The sequence below is a fragment of the Poecilia mexicana genome, unplaced genomic scaffold, assembly GCF_051168715.1.
Source record: "Poecilia mexicana isolate PSO_F unplaced genomic scaffold, ASM5116871v1 scaffold_16, whole genome shotgun sequence".
In the NCBI taxonomy this organism is placed as follows: Eukaryota; Metazoa; Chordata; class Actinopteri; order Cyprinodontiformes; family Poeciliidae; genus Poecilia; species Poecilia mexicana.
The window spans coordinates 17,254,042-17,273,577 of NW_028263385.1; the positions used below are offsets into that span (position 1 = coordinate 17,254,042).

Consider the following 19,536-nt stretch of genomic DNA (forward strand, 5'->3'; position numbering starts at 1 on the left):
ATGACTGACTGAGGGTTTAGGAATACAGAGCAGAATATTCAGAAAAGCAACAGACTGACAGACGTAGTAGTTAATTCTAAGTTAATGAAAGGTAAAAAGTTTACATAGGAGAGAGAATGTTTAGTTACTGGCAGCATTATTTCAGCCAATATACTCCAACAGGAAAGGACCACAGCCAAAACAGAATGCCAAACCAGTGCAGCTTACATTAGAGACAAAAAAAACTGAGAAAACAAAGTTCAACATATGAATTAACAGCAAATAATACAAATTGAAGAGTAGAAGGAAGTAGCAGAGTGAAGAAAAGTGATAAGTTGGTCTGCCAGCAGCCTAAACTTATAGCAGCAGAGCTGCAGAGATAGCTCAGGATAATCTAACCCTTAGATTGAGCCGTGAGCCAGGCAGAGCTGCAGAGCACCGTCTTTCTGAACTGCATCCACTTCCCCGCCAGATTGGATAGTTAGAACCATTAAGGTCGCAATGTCTTGCAGCAATCTAAAAGTAATTTCAACATTTTAAATGTCCCCACCTTTGAACTGAACTTAAAGGTTTTCCGTAGTATTGATATTTCCAAATCTGTTATCATTTGTGGCAGATGAAAGTAAAATAAAAAAAAAAACTAAATAAAGCCACTTTCTGTCTTCTAACTATTTGCACAAAATACATAACGAACATCTGTCCTGTGTTTTGTCTGCAAGACACATTCTGCAGCTGCAAATTGTCAACTCACTGCAGGCTGCCATAACTGACTCTGCCTTAGTTTAAAACTTCAGTAACGCGTCAAATTAAAAAAAAAAATATTTCCATTTATGTCTTTGAAACATCAGATTATATACATTTTAACTGCAACTATTTTTTGACTAATGGCCTAAACTTCCAGAGTATTCTCAGTTGAAACCTGAACAGTCGCATAAGACAATGGAGTCTGGATTCGCAGGTAGATCGGTGGCCTCAGTCCGATATCCAATCTAAAAATGGCCTCAGTATCGAGTCCAAGACTGATATCCAATTGGATCAGCCCCATCTACAAATGCAACATAAGCTGTTTTGATTCATCCTCTTGAGGCATCTAATCAGGTTAAGACAGAGATTCACACAAGTCTGCATCATAAACACAAGCTGTTTGAACACTCAAATACACAAACCCATCTTCCTCAGGCATTTTATTCTACAAGGTAACAAGATTGCTTCACATGTACAAAATATTTTTTGGTACATAACTGTGCCCAATTTCTGGAGTCTGAACTGGTGTTTACTGAAGTCAACTGGTGCCAAAAGAATCTCTCACTGAATGACCCAGGCCTTCACAAACAGAAAAGAAGAGCACCAGGAAGTAGGAAACATGGAAACAGAGCAAATAAAAGGGAGAGGTGAAGTAAAGAAAAAAATTAATTGACTGAAAGGAGGAGCGTAAAAAGAAAAAAAAAAGACTGGGGAATGTGAGGAGGAAGAGAATGGACAGAGGGAAGGAAAAAAGGGCAGAATGAGAGAAAGAAGTGACAACCTCAAATTAAATTCCCATCATGTCAGTGTAGAGCAGAATTCAATAGTGTTTATTGGCAGCCCCTAGCCTCAGGGAAATTACATTCTGAAGCAGAGCATGGCATGAATGCACACACACACAGCTCAACACATGCATACACACTCAGACACAGCAGTACACAAACAAGTGCACACACCTATTGTACACAGACAGCACCGTGCAAGGTTCTGGGTCCAAGAAGACCTGCTGGCTGAGGCAAGCATGCAGACAGGCAATTTATCCCCTCGGGTCCATATGCCATTTATACAGCACATGTGTGACTGTGTGTACGTCTCTGTCCTTGTGCTATTCTGCCTACCCGTTTGTGTGCATTGAAACTTTTTTCCTTCATATCCAAGATTTTCCCGCTGTACAGAAGTCTAAATTGTACCATTCAGATGGCTATGCTTCCTGTCTATCCAATGCTATTTCCTCCACAGTCGGACTCTCCGTATTTGCCATCACGGTACATACGGAGGTTTAATATTATTGTGGCTGTGTTAAATGTCTACCCCCAGGCTCAAGCTGCCATAAGCATGGGGATTCGGCGTCTTTGCTCAGCCTCCAGCAGTGCCAGTAAAGGCAACTCTCTTTAATAGGATGTCGTTTAACAGTTTTATGCAGAGCTCATGTAGAGGCTATTATTGCTGATGTCTCTGGGATGCAGATTCGCTGTAAATGGATAACAGTCTGCCATTCGCTCCACTTCTCGCTCTCTATGCCCCTCTAACCCCTTGCGCTCTCATTTTGAACGTTTCTATCTTTCTCCCTCCAGGAGTGCACGGAGAGGGCTTTGGGTTGCTCCGTCGAGGATCTGAAATCGCTTTTCTACTGCGAACTGTGTGACAAGCAGTACCTGCGTCATCAGGAGTTTGACAACCACATCAACTCCTACGACCATGCGCACAAGCAGGTACAGAAAGATGCACCTGACAACACTTGCACTCGATCTGGCAACATATAGACAAACAAACAGGCATCTTTTTTTGATTTCCTAGAGTAGAATTTGGATGTGTTACTATAGCACTTTTACATGCTGATGGAAAGCTGTGCTATTATTATTATGACAGTCTGCCCCATTGGTTGTTTCCCAGCAGAAAGAGTGTGATAACTGTAGCGCTTCTTTCTCTCTCATCTGCTATACAAAGTGTTGAAGAATTTATTCTTTGGATTTATATTTTGATACACCGATTGCTTCGTTTTGTATTAATCAGGTAAAAGATTTGCTCTGATGAAAGAACTCTAAAAGAATTAACTATAAAGTTGTTGAGATGCATCAAAAACATACAAGACTTAATCTTGCCATATCAGAAATACTTTATAAGTGTACTTTACTGAAATATTTTTGATAACTCAAATTTTCAACCCTTTAACAGGAAAAAAACCCATTAAGCTATTGCTTCATATAAACATTAATCCCCTTTAGGTCTAAAGCACATCACACTACAATCTTTAGTTTCCATCCATACCTGCATCTCTTAATTGTTTACAGGGCGTCCGTTCTATAGCTGCTTACAAAGAAGGGCAACTCCAACTTTAGCACATTTTTTTGCATAAATCCCAGTCTTATTTTATGAGCTGGCCCTTTAACCGAGATCCAGCTCTTCACCATCTTTCATAATCACTCTGCTGGTTTGTCCTATTTTCTGCAGAACACAAAGAGAAAACTTTAGTCTTCTCTTCTGATGAGCTTGAGCTGGGGGAAAAAAAAGAGCACCAAAGAGGAAACTGTTAAAGTTGAATGAAAAATAGTTCAAGCAATGGACAAATAAACAATTATCACAACAACTGGAATACAAAAATATAATTATATGTAAAGTTCTTAAGCCACAAGTCTATTACACAAGAATATTCCCTTCTGCCCTTCAAGCCCAAATTTTAAAACAACTAATTGCTAAGCATCTAGTACACGAGAATGCGTTTTATTTATTCTTCCCTCACTTTATGCTTTCTTGAAAAAAACAAATAATCATTGTTAAATATACCACGTTGTTGTTAATCGTGGTTAAAGCATAGCTTTGTTATTCTGATTTGGACAAGTTGAAGCCAGAGGACCATTAGACAAAGGCTCTCTCCTCCTTCTACATCCACTTCACCTCCAGTTTGGACTAACAAGCTGAAGGTTCTGCTGATAGCCCATTCTCCTAAAGCTATCTGTTGTCAAGCCAAGACACATACTTGCACGCTAAAGCGCTCAGACATGCACTTACCCTTGTACACTTGTCCGCAAACACAAGGCGATCTCTCAACCAAGCCAAAGCGCTTCCCACTTCTGAACGCCCACACTGTGCATCATGAAATAAACATTGAGTAGGGGGCCGTTCCTCCTTTGTCATTGTTCTTTGGAAATGAATTGAGGCAACTGCAGGCCAATGTTAATGCTTTGTTTTAGCCGACGGCAGGCACATGAAACGAGCTGCATGCGGCACTGAGCTGACAGCAGCTAGGGGTGCTGTGTGAACACACACACGGACACGCACACCTCCACACACACACAAGCAGAAATAAGAGGATGCATGTACACTCTGCCTGCAGAGCAGACAACAGATGAAATTCTAGCTGAAGACAGTTTCCCTGCAGGAGTATTGGCTTTGGTGAATGGAAGCTGATTGCGTTTGCTTTGTCTCCTTTTTCTAGTCATCGATTCCAGGGTAAATATGTCTGAATGCAGGGCCTTATTGGTCTCTACTGCTGATTATATGCATTGATCTTTTATACATCGCATTTATTTTTTAGGGGGAAAAAAGCTATCAGCCTATTAGCATGTCTCCTCTAATGCCTTCCAAAACCACCCCTTATGTTCTCCAAGTGGATTGGAACCAACTTTCACTCATCCATAGTTGAGCATTTCTTAAACGTGTTGACACGACAAAACAAATACAAATTAACATAAATATAAAACAATTCTGGACCAGGAGAAGTATTTGAAATGAATTTGTCAAATTTGATGTTTGATGATGCAAACAAATTCTTTAAGAGACAAAAACCAGTAATGTATGTAAATGGTTCCATTGTGCAATTTTTGCCAAATCCTTTGAGTTCTATCACTGTGCCCATATTAAATTATTTCAGAAGTCAGAAAGGTGACATACTTCAGCCAGATGGCTAAAGAAATAATGAGACGTTTTTATTGGAGAGCAAAGAGTCTCGAGGTTAACCTTTAGAGTTACAGCAACTACAAAACTAACATTTTTTTTCCACTTTAACAGTTGAGGAGTGATAAAAAATAAATAAATGAGATACTAAAGATGTTGGAGATGTTGGAGGTCCACCTCCACAAAAACTCCTAAGGGTTCCCCGTCAGTCGCTGCTTTAAGGAACAAAAGGTTGTGTAATTAAGTGTATGATTATGCAGACTTTAACAAAAGAAGTACTCTTTTGTCCTTACCACTTCCTGTAAATCTTGTGCATTTTTTTAAGTTGAGGAAAATTCCAGAAGAGCATTGCAAAAAACAGATTAACCAAAAGAAAAAGAAAAAATAGAAATGTAGGCTTTATCCTCAGATGTTGCATTGCACATAAGTCGTGACTAATTGTAATAATGTTGCTTTTAATATCTATATGCTTTTTTTTTAAGAAAACACCAGATGTTTGTTTTAAAATTGTCCATCAAGTGTAGGTTTTTAGTTTTTTTCTTTAACCACCTTACTTTCTTTCTCTTCTTTGTCTATTTTAGTTCTCAATAGACTTCATTGGATTCTACTGATTACTAAAGGACTCTGTGCTTGCAAAGTACTAGTTTACCTGCTTTGTTTTTGTAAGAGAAGAGCATTAGGTATTCGTCCTCATATATTTGTTCTCTCATAGACTGGTCTATTACCGATTGCTACAAACAGTATTAGTGCAGAAACGCAGATCTTTTCTTTCTCTTTTCTTGCTTTTTTTTTTTTTTTTTTTACCACAGTCGTTCATCATATACGCCTCTTTAATTTAGCATGATTAATAATACCCACAGAATAAGCTTGGCATCATAACCGCTCACAGCCACACAAATGACGAGCATCCGCACCGCTCAGGCATCCACATGTATCAGAGATCTAAAACCCGCAGTCCTACTGGCACACGCATAGAGCTATCCTCAGTGAGTGCAGAGTGGGAGGTTAAGCATCACTCGATAATGTAAAAAGACACCAGCTTGTGTAAGACTCAGCTGAGATTAACCTGACAACTGTCAGCTCCTGCATTAGATCCAGCTTGCAAAAAATTAGTGAGTATATAAATAAATCTGATGAGTGAGGAGCTAATCTGATGAGTGCATGTGTGCGACACGTATTGTATGGGCAGATAATAAGTGTAACACGACCTAAAAGTACATCTGGTGTAATCTTGTTGGAAATTACACCTCAACATTCAATTCACAAATATATGAGGTAAACAAAGCCTGAGTTCACAGGGAAGAAAAAATAAAATATACTGGAAAGCAAGAGAAAAAAGCAGTGCACAAGGTTGCATCTATTCCCAAACTCCTGAGTCGCATCCCTACCCTTCAAACGTACACGGAGACAAAAAGTCTGTGCACACACACACCTGCCAAGCATGGATAAAAGAAGGATTAAAGCATGTCAGAAAAGGAAACCGGAGTGAGGGGCATGAATCATTGTTTCCCTGGAAGAACCAGTGCAGCCATTGCTACAGCCTCGCATGAACACGCAATCTTGTAACACACAGTATCACCCACATAGATATGACCAAGTTAATTGACCTACCACATTAGAAGAAAAAAAAAAAAAACACTTAATTTTGGCCCCCCCACCCTCTCCAATGTCCTCACCCCCAAACGCCTCTTGCATTTGTTGTATCTGTGTTTGACATTATCAAACAAGCAGAGATGATGCCTCATCTCACTCCCACATACAGATGTTTGTCAAAGCCCTTTTGGCAAAACATTGTAAGTCACTTGTTCCCCTTTAGCACTTCTATTCAATGTGCAGGAATAATGAAGGAGTCTATTTTAAGCCCTTCACAATCCGTAAAAACCCTGAAAACCTCACGGCATAACATTTTAAGCAAGCATGTCTTTTTTTTTCCTCCTCTAAGAGCACTGAACAAATTATGTCTTCCCCTCCAAAAACAGTTTTGATTCTCCGATATAGCTTTAAAATGCATTATGGAGCAAAGTGACCTTTTAGAGTTTCACTGCCTGATGTAGGCTGTCCTCGTGTGAAGGTAAACCATTTACTTTCTTATTTTTAGGTAAGCTAATCATATAATGAGAATACTGTTCTTTCCTCAGGGGAAAAATGAAAGGAAGGAACTCTTTTCTTTATATAATTAGTCATATTATAGCCACAAACTTCAATGTATTTTGTTGGAATTCAATTTTAAAGACCATCACAAAGTAGTTCTAATCAAAAAGCAGAAAAAGGATACATGCTTTTATTGTTATTATTTTTTTTGTTGTTTTTACAAATAAAAATCTAATTAAGCTTCAAGTATTCAAGACTTTCACTTTGATAGAATTTAGGGCAACCAGTTAACTTTAGAAGTATGTTATTTAGTATTTGTTATTTAATCTTAGCATAACTACAGTTGGTCTGTTGCCATTTGTGATTTCATAATAAAGTAGATTTGATTACATTGTGTTATACCTGATTTAATATGGACTGTATGTAACTGGTTCTGCATCAAAACGAGAAGAAATTAATTTCTTAGAAAATAAAATACCAAAACATGTCAAGACTTTAAGGGAACAAAGCCCTGCTGTTCTGCTGTGCTCCTGCTGGATTACTTTACATCTGAGTTAGCTTCAATTGAATGTCATTTTTGTTCTGCTTTTCATAAATATTTTCTATTCTGCATTTGCCATCAATTTTTATTTTACAGTTGTGGACTTCTTCAATTGTCATTTTATTTAAATTTTTGATAGGCATTTTTGAGAACAACCAACACATATTTGTGGTCGTTTCCAAAGCAGTAATCGGTGGAGCAATTTTCTTAAACTAAGCTGCAAAGTGGCTGATTATTTCATGTAAAGTTGTGCGGTTGGTTTAAAGCGAGTAAAATACAAACGAAAGTCGTTCAAAAAGCCCAGAAAAGTGACTCCTTCTTGTGAACTCTTCACACTATCAAACGCTCTTCGTTTGGTAGTGTTTTGGGCTCAAGCTGTGTGTTAAAGGAAAAAAAACATTTTTTTCCCCAAGCTGAATGAAGTTAATTGCCCATGAGCTTTGGGGGAGAACATCTGCAAACAGAGCTCGCCGACAGCTTTGAAAGACAGCTGCATGCAGAGAACCTCCAAAACTAATTTCTCTCTCACTCTTTTCCCTCTGTCATCTTCATTCCTCCCCTATCACCCACCCCCTTTATTTGTCCGCTTCCCGCAGAGGTTAAAGGAACTGCAGCACAGAGAGTTTGTTCGCAACGTGGCCTCAAAATCATGGAAGGACCAGCGCAAACAGGAGAAGGCTCTCAGGCGTCTTCACCAACTCGCACAGCTGCAGCAAGAAAGCCAGCGGTGAGCGGGAGGAATGTGCGTGTGTGTGTGTGTGTGTGTTTGTGTCCAACTGCAGCAGTCTGTGTGTAATGAGACCAGTGGCAGGAGTCCAGAGGGGTTAGAGTGCGTCACATCCAGTCAACGATTCTTAGACTTGATGGATGCAAGCGAAGATTTGAGAGCACTCAGCTGGCCTAGATAGGCCACAGGTGAAGTAAATATAACATAAAGACACATTCTTGCTGACACGTGGAGAGTGGATGATTTGTAGGTGAAGGAGATGCAGTTTTTTTTTTTTTTTAGAGGAGAAAGAGTAGTGGAACAACTTAAAATTAATGATATTGGCGAACAAAGTGTATAAATGAAACTTGCCTGCGGGTTTGAAAGTGTACGTTGCTTAATAATCATCTTGATTGTGCTTATTTTCTTTGCTATTAAATTGGGGGGGAGGGGAGGGGTTCAGAAGCAGATGAAATACGTGGATGACATTGCTAAAGAAAGAAGAAGAAAAACTTTTTTTTCTACTTTTGTTTTTGTCATTCATGTCAGATTAATCCCTTGAGATTGCGTCAGTATCAGCATCTGTGCTACAGTAATAGTACATACCATAGCTATGCAATGTGCACAATTATAGTAAAATGTTTTCCTTTATATTTCTCTCCATAACATGAATAAGCTGATGAGTCCTTTAGTGAAGGCCGGTAGATTTAGTCTGGGTTCAGAGCATATTTACATGTTTTTATTTGCATCTTTATTTTTCATAGCTTCAAACTGCATTTCATTAGCCTAATAGCATAAATGCCTAAGTCTTATTTTTTAAATTGGGACTTAGGCAATTATGCCATTAGGCTGACGATTTGTTAAAATATGAAATATCTGTAATTAACCGCACTTTTAGTTTAGATTAACTCACAAAAACTATCAACCGTAACTGCCAAACCTGTAGACTCCCCAAATCATTTAAAACAACCTGTCTTACAACACGAAGTAGGCCAAAAGCAACACATCCTGCACAAATCTAAGACGAAAACATTTGAGACCACATGAAAAATAGACTATCATCTATCAGTTTGGAGAAAGTTTTAAAAGGCATTTCTAAAATATGGGACTGCACCACACCACAGTGAAAACAATTGTCTGTAAATGGAGAAAATGTTGAACCTTGATTAGCCTTACCAGGAGCAGAGAGCATCAATTACTCATCCAAAAGATCATAAAATAACCTAAATCATTGCCGATATTGTGCCATTGGACGTTTCACAGGTTGACCCCATTCACCACAAGTACAAAAGAATAATTAAAAACAACTAAATATTACTTTAGTAATTTACAAAGCTGAATCTTCAAACTTTATTTAGTTTATACATTAATGGCTTGAGAATGTGAGAAAAACTGCAGCCACTGCTATTTTTCCCTTTGGAACAAACTGCAGTGTTCCTCGTGGATTTGCATGCTGGGAATTCTCCCTTTTTAAATGCATTAAATGTTTTCTTTTTAACACAACCGTACATCACAATTGAAAAGAGGATCTGCGTAATGTTGTGAGCTTTTTGTACCTCACAAAAAAGCTCACAGCATCTAATATATGCATTCCTATGCTTGTTCATGATTGAGTACAGCAGGCCAAACATTAGCTAAGCTGTCCTGAAGTTGCAAGGGTGTGCTCTGGTTTGCTTTTGACGTTTCACTTTGGACATTAATGACCTTGTTACCTTCTAATTTAGAACCACAAAGAAATGAACTGGACTGCACCATTCTTCCAGAGTTCTGACTTAAAATGGTTCTCTATCAGTTAATTCCATTTTATTTTAATGAGTTGGTGCCTATAAAGCATTAAGGGTATTATCCATCTGCCTAAGTCAATGATAAACAAAAATACCTCAAATAGATTCTTAGAAAGAATAATTCTTAGAATTATTTCTAAGGTTGGAGTGAAAGTTTTTTTTTCTGAGACCTCAACTCCCAGGCATTTGTATCTGCTGCAAATTTTTCACTTAAATATTATACGAAAAACATTTTGTATATTGTCAAAGATGGGTGGAGGGGGCTTTGTTTTTAAATGGGGGGTATTTTGTAAAATTGACTTGTTTGAGCTTTACATCATGTTATAATGTTATTCCCACATGAGAAAAAAAAAATACCTGGAGTGTTGCTTTCATTATTTTATGCTTGCTTGAGAAATTATTGAATATCCTATGGCAGCCATTCAGGGGGTGCTTGCTCTCAATGAGCACTCCTTTTCCACACAGCTCTTACTCTAAGCTGTAGTCTCCAAGTCAAGCTTCAGCCTCACCGAGCACCCCAACCCAGCAACCCCGCCACTCAGCTCCTTCAGACTAGTGGCAGCAGCAATTAGCAAACACTTGTGCATCTGCTGAGTTTATCATAAGAATTACTTCAAAGTGTAACGCTCCTAATGAATCTGTAAATGGCTTAATGGACAAAATAAGAGCAGAAGCTTCTTAAAGAGACAGAGGCCCAATTTCAAGGCTTTAAATTGCAAAGTCAAATTTCTTTTGAGCTATGTTTGACATGTACAGCCTTTTTACAACAAGTGAACGCAACATAGTTACTTGATTGTGCTATAAAATGGTACTATGTGCCTGGAAAATGCATAATACTGCCCCTCTAACTTAATGCGCATCAGGAATCAGGAATAGGAACCGTGAACATCAAGTAGCATTTAATTTCATTCAAGAGGCTCTTAGATTAGATTTTAAGCAACTGTTAAGTCATATATGTTGATAAAAATGAAGCTGTAAATAAAATCTTTTTCTGTTTTTTATCTTGTTGCAGAGTTCCAAGAAGGACTTATGGGCTAAGGCGTGCAGTTAAAGCTGTTAGTCAGATGGAAGAAAAAGATGTGGACCAAAGAAGTTGCAGCTCAGAGGACAAATCTAAAGCCTGTGACCAACTCCAGCAAATCACTACTACAGACTCCAGGACTTTCAGCCATCAGTCTGATGATTCTTGCCAATCTCTTTCACAAATATCTTTAGCAACAGCTCTACGAGAGTCTCCACTGATCCATTCACCATCTCACACAGACTCTCCAGCATTGCATCCACAATCTTGCCACAGCTTTTGCCCCCAACTGCCTTCCCCTACACCAGGGCAGGTGGGAAGCAGGCTCGGAGTGTCCTTCTGTTTCTCTCGGAGAGGGCCCAGACTAGAGCCTTCTGCCTCCGTCTTTTCCGACCAGGAGGAGGAGGAAAGAGAGAAAAGAAATCAGATGAAGGAAAGAGTAAAGGCTATAATGGAAGATATCGGCAGGGAACTAGGGGAAGCAGTTGAAAGTGAAAAGGACAAGTCCAGCTCAAACAGTGTCTTGCTAAGGGACACGCAGCCAATCCCCGGAGAGCTTGCCAGAAAAGAGGAACAGATGGAACGTTTTCCTATTTCTGCTGCAGCCAGTGATAATCACAACCAGGACTTATTAGACTCACAGTCGCAGACCTCAATGACCGTATGTGGCACTGCACTGGCGGTGTCTCACGTGGACACCAAACAGAAAGACAGAGTTGCAGAAAGACACCAAGAGACACTGAGAAAGAGGGAGGGAGGTGATTTTCTATACGTGCAAGGCAAAGACGGTTCAACCCGACTGAGATGGCCTGTCAGTTTGCTTAAATTTACCAAGACTCAACCACAAATCTCCTACAGCTGCAAGCCGCTCTGCCCAAATCTTCGACCTGCAGAAAGACTCAGTGAAGATCTGCAAGAGTCGCAACAAAAACTGTTGTGTGTTCTTTCAGGTGAATTAAATCCATTTGTGCCATCTGTTCATACAGCAGATGCACATTCCTGTTTGCAAGGACAAGAAAGACATGAGATTAGAACACACAGACAGGGTAAAAATGAGCAACATATCAATGTAGAGACAGAAGCACATCTGCTCCTTGAAAACAAAAACCTTCCATCACCTGAAACAGAATCAGACAAAGGAAGGTGCATGCTAAGTGAGGAAAATTGCGAGGGGGTAGCCCCCCATCCATTTGACCCTACTCAGAGTGACAGCTCTGACACAAACTCGCAGAATCCTCCGGGAGGCAGATTAGAGGGTGCAGGAGGGATCAGGAAGAGAGCCATCACAACCCTGAGCTGTAAATTAGAGTCTGTCACCCACCCTGGCACACAAGGGATGTGCATCAGCCCGTCCAGGTGTGAATGTGGGAGTGAGACAATACACAAGTCTGCCAGAGCACCAGAGTCGCATGTGGGTGTCCCAAAAGTGTCACCCAGAAAGAGGAAGACCAACACAAAGAAACACAAACTGGTAAAGAAAAAGAAGAAGAAGGATAACAAAGAAAGGTCCTCAAACAACCACCAATTAGCAAAGTGCAAAGTAAGGAGTGTTGTCTCTGCAGTTTGCAGAGCAGTAGACACTGAAGAGACATGGGCAAAGAAAAGGAAGCAAAGAAAGAAAAGGGTGAGGAGGGTGGCTGGTGCAGGCAGCGACTGTCTCCTGGGGAGATGTGTGGCAGAGCCAGTATCTGTCTCTGTCAGAAAGAGGAGGTCTCATAGGAGCCGCTGTGGTAAATTCAAGTCAGAGCTGGACACTGAGCAGAGAGAACCATACAGCGTCTTCACTAGGCTCACAGACACAGTAGGGGAGAGAGAGCGAGCAGGAGATACAGCCGCTTTTCCCTGGCGGTCCCACTTCTCCTTTCGTTCCTTCTCGCCGGGATGCAACTCGACACCGTTTTGGGAAAGGGGTCACCATGGCAACCCCAGGAGTTTCATTGACTTCTGTTACCCTGACAACAGCTGTGGTAGCGGCCCGATGAAAAAGAGAAAACTCTTCCACAGGGACAGAGAATTCATTCATGGTGAGAGCAGGAAATCAGGGAGGCGCTCAGGCTGCAGAGACAGAGGTCTGACTTCAGACCCCCAACAGAGGGAGTGGACAAGAGGTGCTTCTGCTGGAGGCAGTCAGGAGGGCAGGTTAAGGACTGGATGGAGCCCAAAAAATAAATCAGCTGAGTGGGATCACGAGAGAAGGCTTAACCCAAGTCCTAGCTGCTGGAGCAAGAGACATGAGAAGCCAGAGGATGTAGACTGGGACAGGAGCAGCATCGACAGGTGGACTTTTGGCAACAGTGATAGCTGGGAAGACAGGGAAACAAGCAGGTCCATTTCATGCACCAAATCAATTTGTGACAACAGAGACAGCCCATGTAGCACATGGAGGTGTACAGGCTCCAGGCGGTCAAGTTCAAGACACCTCTCAAGCCCTGAGTGGTGGGCAAGCCAACATCCATCCAGCTGCCAGATTGCAATAGGTGCACAGGGCAGTAGATGCCATAGCCCACGTTCCTGCAGCCCCTGTAGCAGTACCAGCTTGTCAGAGCTAAGCTGTGAGTGGAGCAAAAGCAGTACCTGCTCAGGAATCACTGTAGATAGATTGTCTGTCAGCTCATGCAAAGCATCGTCAATGTTTGCAGACACCTCCCTGGAGACAAGGAAGCACAGCAACCCCACATTCACTCCCTCCATGTTGTCAGTTTCCCAGTCATTCCCCCAGATATCAAGGCTAAAAGGGCCAAACCTCAATTGTGACAGAAATCCCTTACTGCTAAAGGAGACAAGTTCGCAGGTAGACCACTTACCCTCTGCATCCGATGCAACTAGCATCTCAGACACAGCTTCTCCAGAGTTACATCCTAGTAAAACTCTGCCACAGACAGGGTTCAAGACATTGAATTTACCTCTCATTGGAAAACTTCCTGCAATCCAGAGAAAGGCAAAGGAAAAAAAGGATCTGCTGGAGAGGAGTCTGGAAAAGAAGAGAGAGGAGGAAGCTAAGATCCACGAGGCCCTTGAAACAGAGGGTGTCAGTTCAATATGTCCTCTGAACACTGCTGAGTCAAATCCCAGCAGTATCCAAAATCTCTGTCTGCAGGAGATTAGGACAGACGACAAACAGACAGGTGTAGAGACCACTACACCAATCAGCTTTTCAGCAGAGGAGATGGACAAATATCGTGTCCTCCAGGAGCAAGCAAGAGAGCACATGCAGAAAGTCCTGGAAAAGATACAAGAAAGTCCAGATATTCACACACAGACAAGCTACACACATGTCACACGGACAGAGAGCTGTTTTATTTCACAAGAACAATACAAACCTGTCCCCCTGCACAGCCTGATGGAGCCTCAGCTGATTCATCCAGATTTGTTGCAAGGACAAGTTCAGCACTCATTCCATGTCAGTCTCCCACTCACACAGGAGAGCTTTACACACCCTGTGGCTCTGGGCGTTCCGAACCCCAATCCACTTCCACCTTCCCCTGCTCTCTCCAACCTTCACCATATCATTTTACAACACACAGCTCTCTCTGTGGACCCCAATGTAGCCTCAACTTCTAGCACATCCACTTCTCTTCACCAACATTCTTCCCCACGCTGTCCTTCCCTTCCTCATCCTCTTCACTTTACTCCTTTCCCCATCACTTCCCTGCTTCCCTCAATCTTGTTTTCCCATCATCCCATTCCCCTCCTCTCACATGCCCCAGCTTTCCACACATCCCCTCTCACTCCACTGTCCCCAGTATCCCTGCAACCCTTGAACTCGCGGCCTTTCATAGACCAATCATGGCCAATGCCTTTTCAACAGAAGGCAATATGAATTTCAGAGTTGCTGCCATGGTTATTAATCTCTCCTGGCAGCAAGAGGACAAGGGGGAATGCTTAAAGAAAAGTCTGAAATATTTTTTATTTCAAATTAGGCATTTGTTATTGGTTTCCTCGTATCAGCGCCAACTCTTACTCACATACGCCTTCACAGACACACTTCTATGTGTGCATATACACCACAAGTATTGACTGATTTCAAATGAAAATTTGTTTCTCCGGTTAGCCTCTGCTCTGCTGCTGCTGCAAGTAGGAAAAAAACAGACTTTGATTCTGTGCTTTGACCATCATTTCTCATTCAGGCCCAGAATAAAAGGAAAAGGTACACCTGGTATTCAAAGACAAGCTGGGCTTGTGTCATCCTCTCTTTTTCCTCCAGAGCTACAGGCAGACCAGCTGCCTTTTGAAGTACCCTTCAATCCAGGGACAGGGTACAAGAGAAAGTGATAATACTCCCTGCTTATCTCCATTTCATACAGGTTATCTGGGTTAGGCTGTGACTTTCAACAAACAGATAACATACCAAGGACCAGAGGGGGATGTGGCACGGCTATTTTAACCTTATGTGAGCTCTCTGTGAGATAGGAGTAATCCTGTCCTAAGACAAATTTACATCATGAAGGACACAGATTTATACATTTGAAATCATTAAAATAAAATATGTCTATACACTGATTAATCCCCACTTAATGCATTTGTTAATAGATGTCCTTTTACAACTTAAAATCTGAGACATGGCATTTTCTTTTTGTCACACTGCATTTAACAGTTCATGAAGCTGATGTTATATTAAAGTGTGAGTGACAATAAATGGACTTTCATGCTTTTCCAAATTCTGTCTGACTCTTGCTGATCATGTCATGTTTTACAACATCTATGTCATGTTTGCCCTCTGACACAGAAGTCCCAACAGTCTTATAACACACAGTAGCTAGTGCTGTTCTCCATTTACTTCAGAAATTGGAAGTCTAATTGGCAGTACATCCAACTTCAGTATGTTTTGGTTGCAAATCCAAAGAACCACAGGATTTGCTCATTCTTTTGCTTAGTGAGTAGGGTAACACTCGTGGCACAATATGCTAATCTTACAGGGCTGTATTTAATGCACTTAAACACAGCAGTAACATATTGAACTATAAATAAGAATCTGATCTGTATCCAATTAGAATCCTAATTAAGACATTTTTAAAGAACTGGAATAAAAGTCCTTGAAGCTCAACTCCACTTTAGACTTCATGTAAACTGTAACTACAGTAAGCTATGTGGTCACAATTTGCACACCAGTTAAAAATAAATCAATCTATTTTCACATGGACACCTTAGAAGACTGAATTAAAGCCATGCCCACTATTGTGTTGATATACACAAACTGTTTCCAACAAACAGAGAAAGCCTTGCAGCATCTGGCTCTGCAATAATATTCACAGTTAAAGGAGAGATCTGTTCCACATGGTTTGCTCAGTTTTTTTGGCGAAGGATAACTATATAGTGTCCAGCTGAAAAATTAGTCACTGCATTTTGTGTCTCAAAGCAAAACTCTAATTGATTAAGTAGAACATTCTTTGCTGCAAGCTGTCTGCATATTGCTAACTGAAAGAGTACTGAAATGTGCCATGATCCAAATTACCAACAAGCTATATTAAAAGAAAGCATAAACATACCAGCATTAACCTACCATGTCAGCAACCTGCCCATGAAAACATCAGCAGAGTCAAGATATGAATTTACAGAAGACTGTGACTGTTGAATCAGATATATCTTGAGAAAGAAATTATGACTTTATTGATAAATTCTGGAGTATGAATTTGGGTTTAATTATCGATGTTTGAAATTTTGACACAACTGGGTGTTCCAACGGGATCACATGAAGCTTCTGGAGTGGTTTCAATTTTAGAAACAAATGATGAAGCAATCCACATTTTAGAAGATGTTGTAAGAAGAACAATAGCTTACCTTTCTGAATGTAGCCTGTCTTGCAATGGAGCAGCAAATCAAAGCTGTCCTGCAGAAACTCCCAGTGAGACAACATGTCTCTAGCTGTCAATAAAAATGGACAAGAAAGACTGCAGTAACTGGGATGTCAGTGGCGGTGAGTAAACTAAATGGGACACAATCACAATAATGATGCAGAGCATGCAACACTGATGAAATGCGGTGAGTTGCTTCATTGCATTTTAAAGCTGCGGAGGTTTCAAGCATATATGAGAATGATTTAAAGAAGTATCATACTGGGGCTCTGTATCACTAAATGACTGTTTATGATTTACCCAGATCTATATTAAAAACAAAATCTTTTGATGGAAGATTATACACGCAAATCAGTTCTGTGGTGAAACATGCTTAAAACGCAACAAATATACAATATGCAAGGTTGTTACCACCTTTTATGTGTGAGTCAACCAACTTTTGGTTTTGTGTTTTTCATTTGAAGCAGTATTTTCCTCTGACACCTTGTCACATGGTGAATGTGTACAGAGCCAACTACATTTGTATCATCCCTGGTAAAAAAAATAAATAAAGGCTGTATTGCAGTAGTAAATCTTCCACTGAAAATTGTAGAATGATCTAACTTTTAAATTGAGTGAACTAAATCAATGAGGAAAAAAATCCATACAAGTAATAATAGTATTTAAACAATCACTGTAGATACAATTATTGACACCCTTCTGACAGTAGAAGCACTCAGTCCTCTCATAACATTCCACATTGTTGGAGCATGTAGGAAATAGAATCTTTGACATTCCTCTTTGGAGAATCTCTCGATTGTTCAGAACCTTGCATCCTTTCTCATGATTTCTTCAGCTCTACTCAGCTTTCTTTAGTTCTGGGAACTGAAATTGCCATGAGAAAAGATTAATTTTGTGTCTTTTTGAAGCATTTCTGCACAGATTTGACAACATATTATAAATCAATATGACTACTAGCTTTTAGTTTTCAGACAGAATCTACCTGAGTGTTAGAATCCATTTCAACAAGGTTTCAAGGTCCTTTGGAAGAAAAACATGCCCAAAACAGTCGTACTTTACAAGCATTTTTGTATCCCAAGCATAAAAGAAGTCATGGATTACAAATTAGAAATTCGAAGCATACGGTTTAGCTTTGTTACCCACCAACCTTGGATGGGCTGAGGTTAAAGTGTAAATTTTGTTTTTCAATGTTTGACGCTGCGACATAGAAAAGATGAGACACACGTTGAGATTCCTTTAGCATCTAACAGGAAGGTTTAATTATCTTCTGTGCAATGAACAATACTGAACAACAATGCATATACAATACTCCATGTATCAAATACTTCAGGCATCACAGAGTAACTATTTGATTCAGAACATCACAAATGGCTATAATATGCCTTTAAACCAAACGAGAATTATTTTAACACGCTCCATTGAAAGATGTTAATTTTATGAAATGACAAAATCTGTTCACAGATGGCTTTTAATTCTCTAAACAAGTTAGTGCTTTAACTCCAATACTTTGTCCTTGTTTCTCAGAATGTTTTGTATTTTTCATCAAAAATAAAAATATATGAATTTACTTAAAACCATTTTAAATAGCTTTTACTACTTTTATTTTGCACAAATAAAACGTACTTTAACATTTAAGCATTTAAGCCTTTAATTGTATTCATTGTTTTAAAACAATAACAGTGTGTTATTTCTTACACAAAAACTACAATTTAACCACATTCCTTAATCTAGATATCATAACAATATTGTTTCTCTGGGTTTTTTGCAATAACCTATGAAGAAATGTCAATGTTACAAATAATGACACTGAAATAATGTCCATAGTGTGGAAACCGTCTGAAGAAGTAAAACATAATACATTCAAAGTTAATTTAACAGTCCCTCAGCTGCCCCTCTACGAGCTCACACACGTACAAAGGCCGCTAGCATTAGAATTAATTAGCTTTCAGAAACATGTCCCATTTTGTACACAATGCTAATCACAAAATGAACAACGAGACTCACGAGGTGACACTCGCTTTCATAACCTCTTCAATTCTTAAAAGATACCAATATATATGCATGAAAATATTTTTTTACTGACCAGCGATAGAGAAAGGATAAAACATATTAAGCTTCGTGTAAGGTTTATTCTTCTTCTGTGCCCGACCTTCTCTATGCCACCAATGCGACATACGCAACCTAGCGGTTTAATGTGGAATCGCACTGAATAACTGAAATAACGCTAAAGAAATTAAGGATAGTTGCGTATTTTCATACTTAGTGTTTTCATTTACTTATAGCTTGTTTTTACAGTTACATATATTTTAAAGATATTAACAAGGCAATAACAATTGTGGCACCAGTGATTTTGATTTTATAACGTACAACTGTTAGGTCACTTGAAACTGTAGAATTGTGGAAATAATCAAAGAAAAGCATACATTCAGAAAATAGGTCAAAGCACTGCATTCACTTGTAAAAATGTTGATATTTTGGTACCAATGAATCATAAAGTTTCAATTTAGAAGGTTGTGATACCTATTTTCTATATTTAGACGCAAAGGACAACTCTGCCCTTTTACAAACTAACACATTTTGTATATGGAATGTGTCTTATTGCCAAACATTAAAGTGATTTTCTCTAAAGAGAGATTTTTCCGGCCTCATTTCAAGCTGCTTAAGAACAGCAGAAAATACATTAAATGGTAGGAAAAAACCCAACCTTTTGCATCATTAATAATATAGATGAGTTTAATTCTTGTATCTCTTGCCAAGGGTTATGGATGATGGTAACTGTTGCTATGCATTCAAGCCTGGTAATAAAGCTGCTTGCCAAATAGTTGATAGCTGCAGCGGCCGGCTCCAAGGGAACAGAACACAGACAAGAACAGAGCGGCATCCAGATGGCGTACGGACTCAGACTACCCAGAGTGCTTTGAGAAATTGAATTGATTTTCCCTCCATGATATCACTGAGCGCAGCCTTGCACACAGTTTTAGGGG

The 19,536-nt window shown here is 39.8% G+C and overlaps 1 protein-coding gene across 1 annotated transcript in view; it reads left to right on the forward strand.

Annotated features, from left to right (window-relative positions):
* The window catches only part of znf804b (zinc finger protein 804B), a 50,491-nt gene extending 35,911 nt beyond the window's left edge, over positions 1-14,580 (forward strand). Inside the window, exons 3-5 of the mRNA XM_014967355.2 lie at positions 2,298-2,435; positions 7,846-7,976; positions 10,752-14,580. Of these exons, the coding sequence (XP_014822841.2) occupies positions 2,298-2,435; positions 7,846-7,976; positions 10,752-14,580 (4,098 nt within the window). The remainder of the gene's footprint in view (positions 1-2,297; positions 2,436-7,845; positions 7,977-10,751) is intronic.
* The last annotated feature ends 4,956 nt before the right edge of the window (positions 14,581-19,536 follow it).